This window comes from Mytilus trossulus, chromosome 7 (genome assembly GCF_036588685.1).
Source record: "Mytilus trossulus isolate FHL-02 chromosome 7, PNRI_Mtr1.1.1.hap1, whole genome shotgun sequence".
NCBI lineage: Eukaryota > Metazoa > Mollusca > Bivalvia > Mytilida > Mytilidae > Mytilus > Mytilus trossulus.
The window spans coordinates 32,265,708-32,284,233 of NC_086379.1; the positions used below are offsets into that span (position 1 = coordinate 32,265,708).

General features: G+C 33.5%; 2 protein-coding genes across 3 annotated transcripts in view; one reads left to right on the top strand and one right to left on the bottom strand.

Annotated features, from left to right (window-relative positions):
* Nucleotides 1–690: 690 nt before the first annotated feature.
* On the bottom strand, nt 691–14,259 carry LOC134724955 (large ribosomal subunit protein bL27m-like). The gene is made up of 3 exons (XM_063588370.1): nt 14,138–14,259; nt 4,964–5,184; nt 691–964 (listed from the first exon to the last, which is right to left on the bottom strand). The coding sequence occupies exons 1-3, from the start codon at nt 14,187–14,189 to the stop codon at nt 770–772; spliced, it is 468 nt and encodes a 155-aa protein (XP_063444440.1). The 5' UTR covers nt 14,190–14,259; the 3' UTR covers nt 691–769.
* LOC134724953 (crossover junction endonuclease EME1-like) overlaps nt 14,259–18,526 on the top strand; it is a 52,006-nt gene continuing 47,738 nt past the window's right edge. The window contains exon 1 of one of the 2 annotated variants that reach the window (XM_063588368.1): nt 14,259–14,400. In XM_063588368.1, the coding sequence (XP_063444438.1) occupies nt 14,263–14,400 (138 nt within the window). In that variant the 5' untranslated portion in view covers nt 14,259–14,262. The remainder of the gene's footprint in view (nt 14,401–18,526) is intronic. The other variant, XM_063588367.1, reaches the window with a different exon arrangement.

The window sequence follows — 18,526 nt, forward strand, 5'->3', positions numbered from 1 at the left end:
TTGATTGCCTATGAAATGTTTTACATATTTTTGTGGTGTTGATTGTTACACACATTTAAAGTTTTCTCAGCATATATTTTAATCACATTCTTTCACTGTCCATGTAATAAAGCTGAAGACTGGTAGGATATGGGATTTTAAATAAAAATTGAAATATGTAAATGTGTGTATATTTGAAAGACACTTTAGAAAGTAAATACTTGGATTTCTGAGTAAGTTTGAAGGATAACAAATGGTAGCATCAAATAATACATTATAAGGAAAACATGATTTACTAAAAAAAATTGGGACAGAACCAAAACAACTAACTTGGAAAATAGGTGTACAAACAAAGACTATAGCACAAGGTTCCCATAGCCTGACTTAGTACAGGCACTATTAATCTACCTTTCTGTTCCTATCTAGACCATATGTTGTAAAAGGAAATAATATTCTAAATACTAACCAACAAATACTACTAACTTGAACAAACACAAAAATCATCCAAAATTTGGACAAAGTCTCAAAATATGCTGACTACTACTCAGGAAGCTATTGGAGGTAGCTTTAGGTTGAATACTCCCTTTAAAGAAAACAAAAATCAAAAGTTGATACAAAGATATGTCTTCCCTGTGTGTAGTTTTCATAGTTTAATGCAATTGCTGGAACTAAACGATTTTTACTGAGTTTGGCCATAAACTGTTATTCATAACAAGTTGGCGAGATTTATTTGTGTCAGAAAATTAATAAAACCAAAACAACAAATGTCAATTAATAATGTATTAAAATTCTAAACTGCATTCACTAATCTAAACTTTCCATGTAAAGGAATAGGATAAACATGGAAAAATTTTCTCTTGATTTCCGTTCCTTGTGAAACTGGTGCATACAGTGGACTTTCTTGATATGGATTTAGTGTTTCTGTAGTTATCATCACTGTTCCATCACACATGGCTACTAGTCTATTTGTTCTCTCAATATCAACCTGATAATTAAAACATTTCAATTGAGGAAAGCACATCTTAGTTCACAAGTTCTTCATATAATACACATTTTATAAATTTTGTGCATCAGATTCTCTGTCCTGAATTAAGGTTGCACTTTGTAGATACAGCTGTTTCTCAAACCACACCTTTTTTGGGGAGATATATAATATTCATAGATATGTTGATTTGTGAACATACTGGTTCCCAGATATGATCTCTGTGTTTCATCTCAAAGAGACATCATTTAAGAATGTTACCAGTATAGAAAAACATGGTAGCACCTAACATTTAATTCTCAGGAGGTCGAAAAGTGGAGGAAAAGCTTAAGGTAGTATAGAATTTTAGTATAAGTTTATAAACTGTTAGAAGTTCAGGGCATTTAAGTATTGAAAATATGCTACACAGCCCTATATTTTGACCTTTAAATAGTGCATATATCAACTTTCTGTTCTGGGATATAATTTTTCATGAAAACTTTATAGTAAAAGTGTCACAGTTTTAGACGCAGAGGTCCTATGGGAAATTGCATTGTCTATATTTACAGAATTGCAACCTTTAGCTTCATCATGAAACATAAAGTATTGAAACCCAGCTAAGTATTACTGTTATATACATATACACATTTATGGATCTACAAGTTGTCAATACCTGTATCTTGGTATTGCACAAGGTCATGAATTTCTATGACTGTTAAGGACATCTTTACACTAAATCAATTTAGTCTTCGATGCATGATTTTTTTTATTAGTTCTAACGTTAGTGGCTTTCAACTAGATGTCAGTAACTGCAAGTACTCTCAGATCTGTACTTAGTGTTTTGTGTAGTATTTCTATTTGTATCCATCTGATGAGTTAAGCCTTTTTCGACTGATTTTTATAGTTTGTTCTTATGTTGTAATGTTACACTACTGTCCCAGGTTAGGGGAGAGTTGTGATCCCGCTAACATGTTTAACCTAGCCACATTCTGTATGTATTTTGCCTGTCCCAAGTCAAGAGCCTGTAATTCAGTGGTTGTCGTTTGTTGATGTGTTACATACTTGTTTTTGTTAATTTTTGTACATAAATTAGGCCCTTAGGCCACACTTAAAAATATTTTGGTTTGCTCAAACCCTACCCAAAGGTTGAGATAGTGGGTAGGTAGGTAGGTAGGCATTTTCTTTTTTTTTCAAAAAAAAATTGAAGTATCAGATGTTTATTAGTCTACATGCCTATTTGATAATAAAAACTTCTTCAAATTAGGACAATACAAGAATTTGAGTAGGCAGCTTTTTTCTCGGCAGGTAGCGTTAGGGCAAACAAACCTATTATTTATTATGGCCTTAGTTATCTCTCTTGAATTGTTTTACATTTGTCATATCAGGGCCTTTTATAGCAAACTATGTGGCCTGGTCCTATATTTTTTAATAAAAATTATCAATGAAGGTCATGGTCAGCTATTAGAATGAGGATTTATTCAATAAACATGATGGATCAACTGACATAAGATAATTCTTCTACAATTCATTGTTGCTCAGATCTGAAATTTAACAAAAAAAACTAAAACATGTGTCAAATTTAGGTCATGGTCACCTTCATTATCCTTTTATTGTGAACCTTTGTTACTACAGAATGAACTGACAAAAGATTTATCATGTGTGATTTATAGATCTGGGACTAAACATCAAAATTGATCAGGACTGACAAATGAACAGTTGAAATTTCACATCCTCTCCCAAGCTTCTTACAGCAAGGTGATAGAAAGTCAGATGTAAAAAATATTGAAATTTATCAAAATTTTACAAAAACATCAATCTTTTTTTCAGAGAGAAAATGCAACTATGATGATAAAGTGTCAGCAAAATGAAAATTAAATATGTAGCTTTAACACAAAAAGGCTTAACAGAAAACTTTAACCAATTGGGTATGTCAATGCTCCACAATAAAAACACTATAAAACCTTCATATACTCTCTGATGAATCTTATAATCGACAGGAGAGGTTTATGTTAGCCACAGACAGTTCCAAGGCATCAAGATGAAAAATGTATTGCACATGATTATCTGTTGGAGCAATTCTTTAATATTCATTTATAAGTACAAAAATGTAAAGACTGTAAACATCAATTGAAGAATGTTAAAAACCTCGCGTTGGAAAATTGCATTTTGAGTAAATCATAAAATAACCAGATGCTCCGCAGGGCGTAGCTTTATACGACCGCAGAGGTTGAACCCTGAACAGTTGGGGCAAGTATGGACACAACATTCAAGCTGGATTCAGCTCTAAATTTGGATTGTGATTAAATAGTTGACACAGCATAGGTTTCTGACACAGAATGAATGTGTTCTAATGAACTTAAATTTTTTGTTTTCTCTTTCAGCAATTCACTATGCTGTTGAATATTAATCCTCTCAAAAAAATGTTTGAAGAAATTTTCTTTTTATTTATGAAATTTCAAATGAGAAAATTGAACCCAATTTTTTTAATCACATCCCCCTTTCCCTTATTCCAAAACTAATCTCAATTAAAATTTCTAATGGAGTTTGCAACAATAACTACTCATTTAAATACATCATAAAATATTAAGATGTAAAAAAACTGCTTATTATCACTGAATGGTAAAGATTATTTTAATTTATCAGTTGGTAGTAAAAAGTGAATATACATTGTATATTGTATATCACAAAGATTTAAGTTGATTCTGGACAAAGAAAGATAACTCCAATTAAAAAAAATTCTTGCAATTGCACAATTAGATATTTCTTGCTTACTATTCTGGACAAAGAAAGATAACTCTATTTAAAAAAAAAATTGCTATTTCACAATATTGTGTAATTAGATATTTCTTGCCATTGCGCAATACTGTGCAATTGAAAAGACTTGCTATTGCACAATACTTAATATAATAATTTTAGATCCTGATTTGGACCAACTTGAAAACTGGGCCCATAATCAAAAATCTAAGTACATGTTTGGATTCAGCATATATATCAAAGAACCCCAAGATTTCAATTTTTGTTAAAATCAAACTAAGTTTAATTTTGGACCCTTTGGACTTTAATGTAAACCAATTTGAAAACAAGACCAAAAATGAAGAATCTACATACACAGTTAGATTTGGCATATCAAAGAACCCCATTTATTCATTTTTTGATGAAATCAAACAAAGTTTAATTTTGGACCCCGATTTGGACCAACTTGAAAACTGGGCCAATAATCAAGAATCTAAGTACATTTTTAGATTCAGCATATCAAAGAACCCAACCGATTCATTTTTTGTCAAAATCAAACTAAGTTTAATTTTGGACCCTTAGGACCTTAATGTAGACCAATTTGAAAACAGGACCAAAAGTTAAGAATCTACATACACAGTTAGATTCTGCATATCTAAGAACCCCAAATATTCAATTTTGATGAAATCAAACAAAGTTTAGTTTGGGACCCTTTGAGCCCCTTATTCCTAAACTGTTGGGACCAAAACTCCGAAAATCAATACCAACCTTCCTTTTATGGTCATAAACCTTGTGTTTAAATTTCATAGATTTCTATTTACTTATACTAACGTTATGGTGCGAAAACCAAGAAAAATGCTTTTTTGGGTCCCTTTTTGGCCCCTTATTCCTTAACTGTTGGGACCTAAACTCCCAAAATCAATCCCAACCTTTCTTTTGTCGTCATAAACCTTGTGTCAAAATTTCATAGATTTCTATTAACTTAAACTACAGTTATAGTGCGAAAACCAAGAAAATGCTTATTTGGGCCCTTTTTGGCCCCTAATTCCTAAAATGTTGGGACCAAAACTCCCAAAATCAATACCAACCTTTCTTTTATGGTCATAAACCTTGTGTTAAAATTTCATACATTTCTATTCACTTTTACTAAAGTTAGAGTGCTAAAACTAAAAGTATTCGGACGCCGACGACGACGCAGACGACGCCAACGTGATAGCAATATACGACGAAAATTTTTTCAAAATTTGCGGTCGTATAAAAATCTGTAGAGAACTAATACTTAATACCTACATTTTCGCCAGGATAGTAATTTAATCCGTTTTGCGTGACTAAGACATCTCCTCTGTGTACAAATTGTCCATCTAATCTCTTCACCTTTCTACCATGAGCAGGTCTTATAAAGTCTGGTTTATTTACTACTGGTCCCTTTCCTGGTCTCTTTATACCACTGGCTCTAACTACTGTACATGAAGGTACATACTGTGGTGAACTATAATTCTTAAGCAAATGTCCTGAAAATACAAAGAAATATTTTAGTACATATTTAATATGGTATACAAGAGTTGACAAACTAAAATGTCTTTTCTGCTGCAAAACATGTATTTGAATTATTTCAAAGAACATGGAACTCAAAATCTCAGGCCACAGCAAAGGTCAAATGAAACCTGCACATAAAATGAATTCTCATTAACACAAACCTAATCAATAAATATAATCCTACCCTTCAAGCATAAAATGATCGAATTCATTAGTAGCAAGATTGGAAGAGTAGTTTGAATAAGTTTAATATATATATCAATGGTGTACAAAAAAATCCTTGATAAACATGTAGAGCTATTGCAGACAATAGCATTTATTAAAAAAATTGCTGTTCTTGAAAGATCAGATCTTTTTCAGGGGGTAAAATTAGCTGAATGTGAGATGAAAATAATGGGTCCTTTAATTTGAATAAAAACTTTTCAAATTGTAATATTATATTTGATTAAATAATGTTCTTGTTCAATGTTTTATATTTTTAACTTTAGAAACAGAATTTTGAAGAAATAACCAAATGAAGATTCTTCTAATTATAAAGATTATCAATTATTCAAGTGGGAAAAGCAGATGGGTGAGTGAAACCATGTCTCCAAAAATTAACAAGAAAAGGTTGTTTTTGCTGTATTTTGTCAGTGATCTAAAACATATGTATATACTTCAAATGCACTTTCCTCCTCTATCATGTCTATAAAGGATTGCTTACTGGCCAGGGGCGTAGATAGGTATTCAGCCAACTGTAGGCACCAATTGGCAGGGGGTCTGGCAGAGCCCTGGTAGGGGGTTCTGGGGGCAAAGCCCCCCCAGACGGAAAACAATTTTCAGCTTTTTAGCTGCATAATTTTATGTACAAAAATATTAAATTTACTGGTTATTTATTCATGATAATTATAATATAGATGATGAAAAGTTCAAAGAATTATGAATAATTCAGCATAACATCTGACTAGTGAATTAGATAACAGTACAATTGGAAATATGAAAGAACGAAAAATACAATATGCACTGCCGTAGATCAGCATATCCCTTTAATTAAGTGAGTACAACCTGTTTGGTATTTTCATATCTATTCCGTTCTGATTGATATATACGTATAACTTAATTAATAGTAAATATTGTGACGATCCTTCATTAAACAAAAGGCACCCACGAAAACACTGATATTGCTATATAATAAAACTATCCTTTTGGCTAGACAAAAAAACATCAATCTTTTTTTATTCTAAAACCTTCAACCTAGCCACACAAACACATACACACTGTTCTGTTCTGTTCATACTATCGTTACAATATTCACCTAGAAATTCGTATTTCTTTATTTCCTAAACTGTAAAATCCCTACTTGCTTAGAAATTTGGACAAAAAATACCCCCAAATTTACAATAAATACAACAGGGAGCTAGGTCCTGTAATAGGTGTCGTCCAGGACGAAGGTCTGGAAATTTGAGGGATTATTGGATAGGAACAAAAAGTTTGCCTTTCAGTAGACCAACTACAAACTACCCAAAGAGTGGCATTCTCTCTACAACTAGGCATCGGATTTAATGTCCCCTTTCTGACCTGACGTGACTGCATACTTATACATCATGCACAGACAAACAGACAACCAACATTGGCAAGTCGGGGGAAGGCAAATTGGAAAGCTGGTTGAAAACTAACAACTAATTAAAGTAAAACACTTATGTGTCTAAGTTGAGGTTCATTCAAGTTTTTGTTGATAGAAGTGAAATTATCTGAACCAACTAAAGTTCTAGTTTATAGATTCTACATGAGGTAAAATCATAATAACTTTCATTTCTATCCAATATTCCATTCACTAAGAACGAGAGACTAGTGTGCACATAACATTTGATAATCAAAGAGTTTTGACAACTTCACTGGCGTTCATCTACAGATAACGTTATTTATCATTTCTTTAATAAAAAAAATAGTTGTGAAAAATTATGTGTAGGCACGTGCCTACAGTGCCCAATGGCAGCTACGCCCCTGCTGGCTTTCCATATAACTTATAATTACATCTATAAACTTATTATTCTAAAATATTGTCATAGTATGGGGGAAAATTCATTTTTGTGGCATATTCTTTTTGTACGGTATTTCAATTATAAAAGAAGATTATTTTTTTTTAAGTCTAAGACTATCTTCTCAACTGTACCAGAGTTGTGTACTATCTACTCTGTTATACGGATCAGAATGCTGGAGGATGACAGAAGTCGATCTAAACAAACTGTCGGTTTTCCATACCAAAAGCTTAAGAAGAATCTTGCGCATTTTCTGGCCAAACAAAATATCTAATGAAGATCTTCTAAACCAGTGTCAGCAAGATAGCATGGGTACAATATTAGTGAGAAGGCGTTGGAAATGGATTGGACATGTCATCAGAAGAGATAGTAATTCCATCACTAGAACAGCATTGCATTAGACTCCAGAAGGAAGGCGTAAGCAAGAAAGACCAAAAAACACATGGAGGCGTACTGTAGACATGGTAGAAGGAGAACTGAAGACCATGAACAAAACATGGGGAACAGTAGAAAAGATGGAGAACCTTTGTTGCTGCCCTACAAGCCGATGGCATACCGGGCAGTAAGTAAGTACAATGTAAGTAAGTATCTTCTCAACACGTTTTTAATGATTTGATTTTGAAAAGAGGATTTTACAAAAATTGGGATTTTTTTTATTTCATTGTATCAGAAAGAAAAAAACAGTGGCAAAAAATGTACTTTTTCAACATACAGAAATGAAGAAACTAATTCACTGATAAAGTGCTTTATTCGTAATTTTCTGATAGAATCACACCTTTCCTGCAAATGCAGGATAGGAAAAAATATTTGTACTTGCTGTATGATCAGAGGGTCAAAAGCAGGGACGGTCTGTTGCAGGAACCACCCATTTTTTTTGGCCTAATGATATGAATAAACCCTCCATTAAACTAGACATACAATGTCTCCAAGTAATTTAAATGTTTTTAAATTATAATTAATTTGAAAATTGAGTGTTTTCACTAGAAGAGCTTCCTGATTTGCCTCTGCCTGATACTTTGAATTTCAGAGCACTCCCAAGAACTAAATTTTGATCCAAAAATGAATAGATGTTACCCTAAACTTTATTCTAAATGAAACTAAAAAAAGACATCCTGGATTACTGCAAGGAAATGCTTTTTTCTGGTTTACATCTTTCTGAGTTTTGCCACTTATGGTGGTGTCTTTTGGACAATTCAATGATAGGTAATAAGTGGTATATTGGTTTGACAACATTATGATGACAGTAAAAGTTAATAAGGAATTGTCAGCATTTTTTTCAAAATGGACAACACCTCACCGGACATTCTGTACCACTTCAACTGGCTTCACTCTGAATGGAACTTTACATTTGATATATATTTTTTTTAGTTTTGCAGTCAACTATTTCTAAATTATAATTTAGGTTTCCTTTCAAAAAAAATAAAAATAGAAAGAATTGTACACTACATGTAGCTAAATAGTTATGATTTCAGGTTTTTGAAGAGATGGTGTTCATTTGATAGCAATATTTAGAAAAATGGTTAACCCGAAGGATATTTTTGTAATACCCCATGTTATATTTTTCAAGTCATATGAAATGAGTGACTGGTAAAAAATAATGTTTATCCAATTCTTGAACAAATGCATGTACATTTGTATATATCATAAACTCGGTCTTTTGTGCACGTTTTTATAATTTTTTACACAAAGATATCGTATAATCATCAATTTATTTTCTCTGTCTGTTATGATTTAACAAATTTGGTAGCTCATTAATTATCATGTTTTAAAGCAGTAGTTTACTGATTGTTACCTTAAAGTAAACAATCAACAAAGAAGCATGGATATTGAGCATGTGTATAACATGTACAATCAGATACATGTAATAGTTTAATTTAATGACAGATCCATTCGTAATGTAATCATCAGATTTTTACGAGGAGGGTCACTCTAAGGTCACTTATTTGTGGAAAATATGTTGGTGAATTGCTTCCTCGAACAAACGGACAAATTTGAGAATTTTCTTCAGAAAAAAAGTATACAATAAACCACAGGAGTTTGAAATCCTATCAATAAGGGGGGAAAATATACCAAAGTCTACTATCACAGTAGAGCTTCTCTCAAAGATAGTCAACTTTGGTATATTTTTACCCCTTTATTGATAGGATTTCAAACTCCTGTGAATACACTTTAACTATCAAAGCTACAGGCTCTAAAGAGCCTGTGTCGCTCACCTTGGTCTATGTTAATATTAAACATTGTACACAGATGGATTCATGACAAAATTTTGTTTTGGTGATGGTGATGTGTTTGTAGATCTTACTTTACTAAACATTTTTGCTGCTTACAATTATCTCTATCTATAACAGTAGTTTCTGTGGAAAATGTTAGTGAAAATCTACAAATTTTGTGAAAATTATTAAAAATTTACTATGAAGGGCAATAACTCCTTAGGGGATCAATTGACTATTTTGGTCATGTTGACTTATTTTTAGTTCTTACTTTGCTGTACATTATTGCTGTTTACAGTTTATCACTATCTATAATAATATTCAAGATAATAACAAAAAAACCAGCAAAATTTCCTCAAAATTACCAATTCATTGGCAGCAACCTAACAACAGATAATCCAATTCATCTGAAAATTCCAGGGCAGATAGATCTTGACCTGATCAACAATTTTACTTCATGTCAGATTTACTCTTAATGCTTTGGTTTTTGAGTTATAAGCCAAAAACTGCATTTTACCCCTATGTTCTATTTTTAGACGTGGTGGCCATCTTGGTTGGTTGGCCGGGTCATCGGACACAATTTTCAAACTAGATACCCCAATGATGATTGTGGCCAAGTTTCAATTAATTTGGCCCCGTAGTTTCAAAGGAGAAGATTTTTCTAAAAGATTAATAAGATTTACGAAAAATGGTTAAAAAATGGCTATAAAGGGCAATAACTCCTAAAGTGGTCAACTGACCATTTTGGTCATGTTGACTTATTTGTAGATCTTACTTTGCTGAACATTATTGCTGTTTACAGTTTATCTCTATCTAAAATAATATTTAAGATAATAACCAAAAACAACAAAATTTCCTTAAAATTACCAATTCAGGGGCAGCAACCTAACAACGGAATGTCAGATTCATCTTAAAATTTCAGGGCAGATAGATCTTAACCTGATAAACAATTTTATCCCATGTCAGATTGCTCTAAATGCTTTGGTTTTTGAGTTATAAGCCAAAAACTGCATTTTACCCCTATGTTCTATTTTTAGCCATGGCAGCCATCTTGGTTGGTTGGCGGGGTCATCGGACACAATTTTCGAACTAGATACCCCAATGATGATTGTGGCCAAGTTTGGTTAAATTTGGCCCAGTAGTTTCAGAGGAGAAGATTTTTGTAAAAGTTAACGCCGGACGCAGGACGACGACGACGACGGACAACGGACGCAGGACGCCAAGTGATGAGAAAAGCTCACTTGGCCCTTTGGGCCAGGTGAGCTAAAAATGTATGTTCAAAATGTAAAGAAATTCTAAAGAATATAAGGATAATATTTCACATTGAGATACTGCAATATTTATTGTCTTAGTCTATTAAATATGACACTGTTTTATGGATTTTGACTATTTGTTATACATGTATGAACAAAATTATACATTGCTTGGCAAAATCGTCATGATCATCTCTGCCTCTGGTCATTTCTATATATAGCTAGGTTTCTTATACCTGTCATTTATTGAATTTAATGTTTCCTTGCATTGTCAGTAAGCTGTCCAAAGACATAGAGCAAAAGCACAGACCAACCCCTCTCTGTCAGTAACTTTAACATAGGCTAATCAAGGGGGGGGGGGGGGGGGGGGGGGGGGGCAGCGCCCCCCCCCCCCCCCCCCCCCCCTTTCGTGGGAAAAATTTGTTTGATTATATGGGGTCAGACCCATAATCCAACAGTCCCATAATTCGACAGTAATGTAGTCCGACAGTCTTATAAACCGACAGACAATAGTGCGACAGTCCTTTAATCCGATAGCCTGATAGTCCGACTCAGTCACTTGTCTCTGAAAACATGCCTATAAAGACATGGAACGATTATAATTTAATTTTTTTACGCAAAAACATCACGAGTTAAATGGATCAGTAAAGATGTCTACATCAATGTTCATACCTGTAAACTGACATGTATCCTGCGGATGTGACCTGAGAAAAATAAATAACCTGGGAATTCTGAAAATGACCAGATTTCACTAGATTCAAAGCCTTCAGACTGATTTCAAAAATGATTGCAATGCCGGTAAATTCGTAATTCTCCTTGGACAAGGAGTTCAACTAGCTGTGTAAACTCAAATTAGCTCAGTGATATTGTTGTCTTTTTTCAAAACTACCTCTACCGTTTTTTATTCGGAAACATGCATATTTTTTATTGAAATTGGGAAATTTGTATATTTTATTCTAAACACATCTCCGATTTTTTGCTGACCTTTGCTGTCTTTTTTGCACTGTTTTTTCATGTATATTTTGGTTGTCAGACATTTTCAACCTGAAAGTTACTTTTCGGAGATGGGAAAGAAGGCCACAGACTACAATTAATTCCTCTATCAGTTCTTTATAACCTTTTGCATCATTAAAAAAATTGCACCATGCACTTTTGTCAAATTTTTTGTGTGTGTAATGTATAGTCCTAGTCCAAATATATATCCAAAATTCAGAAAGATTGAAGCAATCACTTTTACAAATTTAGCCATTACACATCCATACCCCTAATGACAAGTCAAGAGATGTTCAGAAAACTGTAAATATTACCTTTTTGCACTTGGCCTAATCAATCATTCCATATCAAAATCAGTTAAAATACAACATCCAAAAATTCATTTCAGCTCTCTTCTTTCATTTCCACCCCAAAAAATTTAAGAAATGAGTGAGGAAGGGAAAGAAAATAAATTAAGGAAAAATACACTCTAACAATGTCTAATTAAAAGGAACTATATTCGTGGACAACGAAAAGCGGGGTCATTAATTGTGGTCTTGGGCCTATATACAAAATGTACAGAAGCAATGATGGTACTTAATGCATTGAAAACTACATGTGTTACAAACACCATGATGATTCTGATCAGAAAACCGGATCTCAAAAGTGCTTTCTAATATCAAAATAATAACATCAACACGATATTTACAAACATTACTACCAATGCCATCACTGTTTGGGGAAAATGTAAAACTTTTTGGGAGGAATTTTAAAGCCATTTTTTTAGTAATTGGGAATTTTCTCTAGGGGAAAAGGCCGAATTTCGGCAGTAATTTGAGGCAAACAATATCACTGTAGCTGACCCATTTAGTGCATGGCTTCACTTGACAGCTTTGGTGTCAAACACACACACTGTTGATTAACAGTCATTACTTATGCTTTATGTCGTTAATAAATGTTTCTTTTACAGTTGTTTAAAAATAATAATTTGACTCATTTCACCTTTCACAATATACTCCTTCACCTTATGTTTTTTTTTATTTTAAAAAGATTAAATCTAGAAAAAATTGAATGCAAAAACATATCAGAACAAGAATGTGTCCCAAGTACACGGATGCATCATCCGTTCTATCATTTTCTATGTTCAGTGGATTGTGAAAATAGGGTAAAATATCTAATTTGGCATTAAATTTAGAAATATCCTATTAGACTATCATAAAGAACATGTTTCCTAAGTTTCAAGTTGATTGGGTTTCATCTTCGTCAAAAACTACCTCGGACTAACAAAAGACGTGCACAGACCAGAAAACATAAAACCATATACAGGGCATATTAGTACTTTCACTATTTTTCTACCTTAGAACAATTAACAAATAAAAATATTTGAAAATTACTTTTTTCATCTATAACACATCCTTTACTTATTTACAATGTAGCTTTATTTTTATTATAATCTAATATCATACTACATAGAAAGTCAAGGTCGGTAAAGAGTTCCACTTGTTGAACAGTGGAAATGGACCGTGTTTGGACTGTATAGCCAGAAAAGGCCGATTAGAACTTCAAATATAAGTAAAAGCATTTTATCGAACGTGCATGAGTTGTATAGGCTGTCTAGATCGTCAAAACATCCGTAAGAAACATATAATAGTGTCTCTCCTTCAATATTATTAGTTACATGGTGTGTTAGTGACCTAATACGAGATATATGGGGTGAGAGCGAAGATTCCACGCTTCATACAAAATGTACTTCGGTCAACGCTTTTACATCCCAATGAAGTTACAAAAATGTATTCAATTTATATAGGACGATATCCATATCCTTTGCAACAGAAGATCAAGCAAGCCCCCCCTCTTCTCAGCAGAAGAGCTTCTTGTGGGACCATCGGAATAATGGACTGTCGGAATATCGGACCGTCGGACTACTGAACTGTCGGAATTTAGGGTTTTCGGATTATAGCTACGCTCCTGATTATATCTATAGGGAATCACTAAAGCATGACTGGAGAGGCTCCCCCCTTTTAGGTCAGTCAGAGGGCCCCCCTCAGGGAAAGTTCTGGATCCGCCACTGGTTAACGACTGAGCTAGCAGGGTATGATGATTGATGTCATAAGACAAATTAGACAATGACAATTATAAACGTATTCACACTTTTGGTATTTAGCTGAATCTTGCCTCCGAATGACCTTAGATCTACTCCGAATCACCTTTTGACGTCAAGCAACAATCACTTTTAAATTGTGACGTCAAATATTTTAAATTATGATGTCAAAGTTTACGGGAACCTGTGTGATTTTACGTAATGGCGGACAAATTTGCATACAAGTGAAAATACGTCTATTGTTGAAGGACGACACATATCTCGCAATATTTTACTGTAAAACAGTGATGTAGTTTACAATTTGCATATACAAATAGATAATTGATATTTTGATCTTTAAAAAATATAAAGCAAGGTTAATTAGAGCTAATTACTATTAACATTCTGGCAAATACAAGCAGATATTGTTTTCATGGAGGCTGACATCTTGGAATTTTCGGAATCCTCTGGTTTTTTCTCTGACTACTGGCAGCTATTTTGGCGGGAAAGCTATAGTAAAATGTCTATAAACATTTGTGATGAAGACGTAGCTCAAGTTTCTATGTTGTGTCCTGATGCAGATGAAGAATATATAAGACATAACCTTTCGATCACAGGAGACGTCAATACCACAATAAATAGTATTTTGGATGGAAATGTAATAATGACTTAATGTAATTTTAATTTATCTTTTGCACGAAAATAACCCTTTACCACCCTCATATCATGCTTCTCACTTGAGATGGGAAATTATCGCTAGAAACTAAGCAGGCACGTGGCGTTGCTAACAAAATGTACATGAAATTGACAACGTCGTCATCCGTCACATTACAGTTCTATCCTATGAGGGGGGATAGGAGGGGTCTGCTCTTTCACAAATATTCTAAAAAATGCATAACATGTTCATAGTGTAGCGGGGTTGCTCCCCCTTAGTACAGGTAGAACATATATAGCCAGTTTTAATCAACTGAGCTAGGGAATCGATTCTTTGGCTCAGTGGGTTAACGCACTGACTGTCACCCAGACGACCAGGGTTCGAATCCCGGTGGTGACTATATGTATTTGTAGAGTAGATACGTGCTCTCCGGTTACATTTGGCGCTCAACTAAAAAATCCACGATGGTTATCTGGAGTATAGCCAGGGTTTGTGTTGTTAAGAGACATATATATATGAAGATATGATGACTCTTGTGGTGGGGGAATAGTGTAGCGGGGTTGCTCCCCCTTAGTACAGGTAGAACATATATAGCCAGTTTTAATCAACTGAGCTAGGGAATCGATTCTTTGGCTCAGTGGGTTAACGCACTGACTGTCACCCAGACGACCGGGGTTCGAATCCCGGTGGTGACGATATGTATTTGTAGAGTAGATATATACATGCTCTCCGGTTACAATAGTTTTAACAAGAAATATACATAGGATAACAATCCACAATTTTTTTTTTAAATCACTGTTATATTTTTACTTTATTTATTTTTTCTAAGCACCAATGCAATGTAACGTAATATTACTGCAAATTTATTTCTTTTTAATTGTAAATAAGCCACGCATGCAACGGCACGTAATAGTCAGAGTTGTGACTGAGTGCGGAAATATGAAGATAGATAGGTCCTGATCCCGAAATCCCGAGGTCCCGAATTTAAATAAAGTAAATCCCGAAATCCGAAAAAAAGGATTCCCAGATCTTGAAAGGGTTATTCCCGAAATCCTGTGCTTAAAAACACTCGATCCCAGAGTCCCGATAAAGGTCCTATCCCCCATCTCCAATTAGTCCGAGATGACTCTGAGGTCTAACGGCTGTTATGCCAGACAAGCTGGGGCCGTGGGACGTCAGAGCTTGTCCCGTATCAAAAAGTGGATATTTGCCCACCCAAAATGGATGCGCTACTTCATTGCTTCTGGAGCCGACTGAGGGCCTTGGAATTATATAAATCGGGCATCAAACTCTTCATTTTTCATTTATCTTTTCATATATGTAAGTTTCACCTACCTGCCAACTTTTTTTTTTTAGATACATACTGACTGTCACACATATAAATGGCCTATAAAACATGTTAAAAACAATCTAAAATGTTCATATAAACCCACTAAGAAGGCTATATTATTCTTCAATTATCTCATATATAATCGATTTTATTGTACAAAAAATTTCATATTTAAAAAACTCACCATGGCCATAATGCGAACCTACAATGTAAGGCCTAAATTAAAATATTGTTTGTTTCTTAATCCTGACTCTGCCAAGCCAGGTGTGGGTAGGAAGTTAGGGAAATAATTTTATTTTTCCAAATAGCTTGAACATTATTGAACGATAGGACAATCCTGAAAATCCAAAATGAATGAAATAATATATTTGACTCAGTTTTGACAATAAAATTTTATGAGTAGCACCAATTTTGCAGGGTCGGTCGGGATTGGGGAAACAAACAATATTTTATTTTAGGCCTAAACTTCTAACTGTGTATTGTTACCTATATAGGGACTCACTGAAGCATGACCGGAGCGGATCCCCCTCTTACGTAGTCAGTGGGACCCAACTTATGAAAATATCTGGATCTGCCACTGGACGGGGTATATTTCTCCCGCCCCCTTCAGCAAAGTATCATCTAGAAACAAGTCAACATGTCTAAATTGGTCAATTGACCCATTAAAGAGATATTGCCCTCTATAGTCAATTTTTTTTAATAGTTTTTCGTAAATTTCTGTAATCTCTTTCTAAAATCTTCTCTCCTGAAACAACTTAGTCAAATTTAACCCCCAAAAAATGCAGTTTTTAACTTGTATCTCTGAAACTAAGGCAAAAGTATAATGGTTGCATTATTTCATGCATCTATTGTAAATAAAATCATCAGGTGAGCAACACTTAAGAGTTTGTTCCACACAAAATTAATAACTTTTTCCTTACTTCGTAGAATTTCATGATTAAAGGGAAACTTCGCAAAAAAATCAAAAATTGATATTATGTCCATTCTGTATAAAAATGCTCAAATTTATAAATATTAAAGTTTTATTCCGCTAGATAAGAGATCACCATCGATTTTAAATTTTGAGTATCAGTTCTTTGCGTTCCGCCATTTTGTTATCTTGTCTAAATAAAAATGACGATATGTCTATAAACCACAAAGAAACAAAACTACAGTAACCGATGTAGTCGTAATTACGTGTCGATATCTTGTCAATCGTACGGTTGTTTTATCTGACTAACTAACTTGATTCGGAAAATGTTCTTATTTTTTTAATAACCATATAGTCTGTTATTTTTAAACTGTTAATATTGGAATTAGTTAAAAAGTCAAAGTTCAAATCATAAATAAGTGTTCCGTGAAAATTGTTTTCGAAAATCTAATTCGTTCTTAATTCTTTAAAGTAATATACTTTATTCAAATAAATTAGGATCTTCGCTCCACTGATCACCCGCATGGCTTAAGGTATTACTCCCAAAGGTATTGTGAGGGGTGTAAGGTGACACGTCCAGGTATTCAAGCGATTTCCTGTCGGGATTGCAAGTTCATGCATCGTTTCACTTCTGTAGGTATTGATCAGTGTACACGGCCGATAACTTATAACTTTCCATTTTGAACTATCAGGTGCATGTATAATATACATCTCTGTCTTGCGTGTCCGAAAGTGATATAATATACTTGTCATTACTTAACTCATACGCTTGTTTATAAATAAAATTTCTGGTGTAAAGAATATTATTTATAAAAAAACAAATGATACCAAAAAAAAAAAAAAAAAATCGGAGACTATTATATGTCTCTGGGAAAATTTAATATTTACTCGTTGTCAATAGTAAAGGACATAGTTGGATCATTCCAGAAATGTTGATTAAAAAAATGTGCGCACTTGTCGACGATTCGTTTATACGCCCGGATAAAAAAGTTACGGAACTACAGCGCAATTTAAAATATATACATGTATACATTGAACATAAGAAAGAAACATACATTTTGTGCAAATTGGGATTAAAGTTTTGTAAATAGACTAGTCCACGTATACCAACAGTTTGTAATCATCCAATTCGATAGACTATTATATACCAAAAGAAGAAGAAGAAGAGGACCAATTTGATTTAAATACAGGTCGATCTATAACTTGCTTTGGTTCATCGAAGTTATGAACATAGTAAAATCACAGATTTTTATATCAATTAGATTGTTCTTGAATAAAGAAAGAAATTCGTCATCACCACAATTGTTCCGACATATGCAACTGGACGTACACTAATAATCCCCGAGGGATGTGAATATTTTCTAGGAAAGCTATTGAGTATTAAAGTTTCAAATCATTTTCGGGATTTATTTATTTCTTGATATTCAATGACAGCAAATTTAAAGAATAAACTGCTTGTCAGATATTTGTCCGCTTTAGGGATATTCTTGCCAGTTGAACAGACTTATAATTACATTCAAAAATAGGGAAAGTTGACATTAAATTCGTTTTCTTTTGTTTTTAAACATCTTTGGTCAAATAGTTATTTAAAAGTATTATACGTTGTGAGACGAAGACTATTTTAATAAGGACGTCCCCGATTATGATTAAATTTGGTTGACGTTTTTCACACTTGATAAAGAATATCTATTCGTAATTTTTCGATTCCATACCAAGAAGACCTTATATTTGCTGTCATTTTTTTTTAAACTTCTCAAGTACAAAAGTATTTTTTCTTTATTCGTTCATATTATATTCCGCTTCGGTAGAGTTATCTTCAGTGAGTTCCAGTTATTACTTTGTACGTGGCTTTTAAAAAGTCTAAATCTAAGTGTTCTCATTCATTTATT

Excerpts from the sequence above, each read along its gene's own strand:
- LOC134724955 (XM_063588370.1), bottom strand. The coding sequence starts at position 14,189 with ATGTCAGCCTCCATGAAAACAATATCTGCTTGTATTTGCCAGAATGTT. Across the intron at positions 5,185-14,137 it reads TATTTGCCAGAATGTTAATA|GACATTTGCTTAAGAATTAT; the intron begins GTAATTAGCTCT and ends TTGTATTTTCAG. Across the intron at positions 965-4,963 it reads ATTACTATCCTGGCGAAAAT|GTTGATATTGAGAGAACAAA; the intron begins GTAGGTATTAAG and ends TTTAATTATCAG.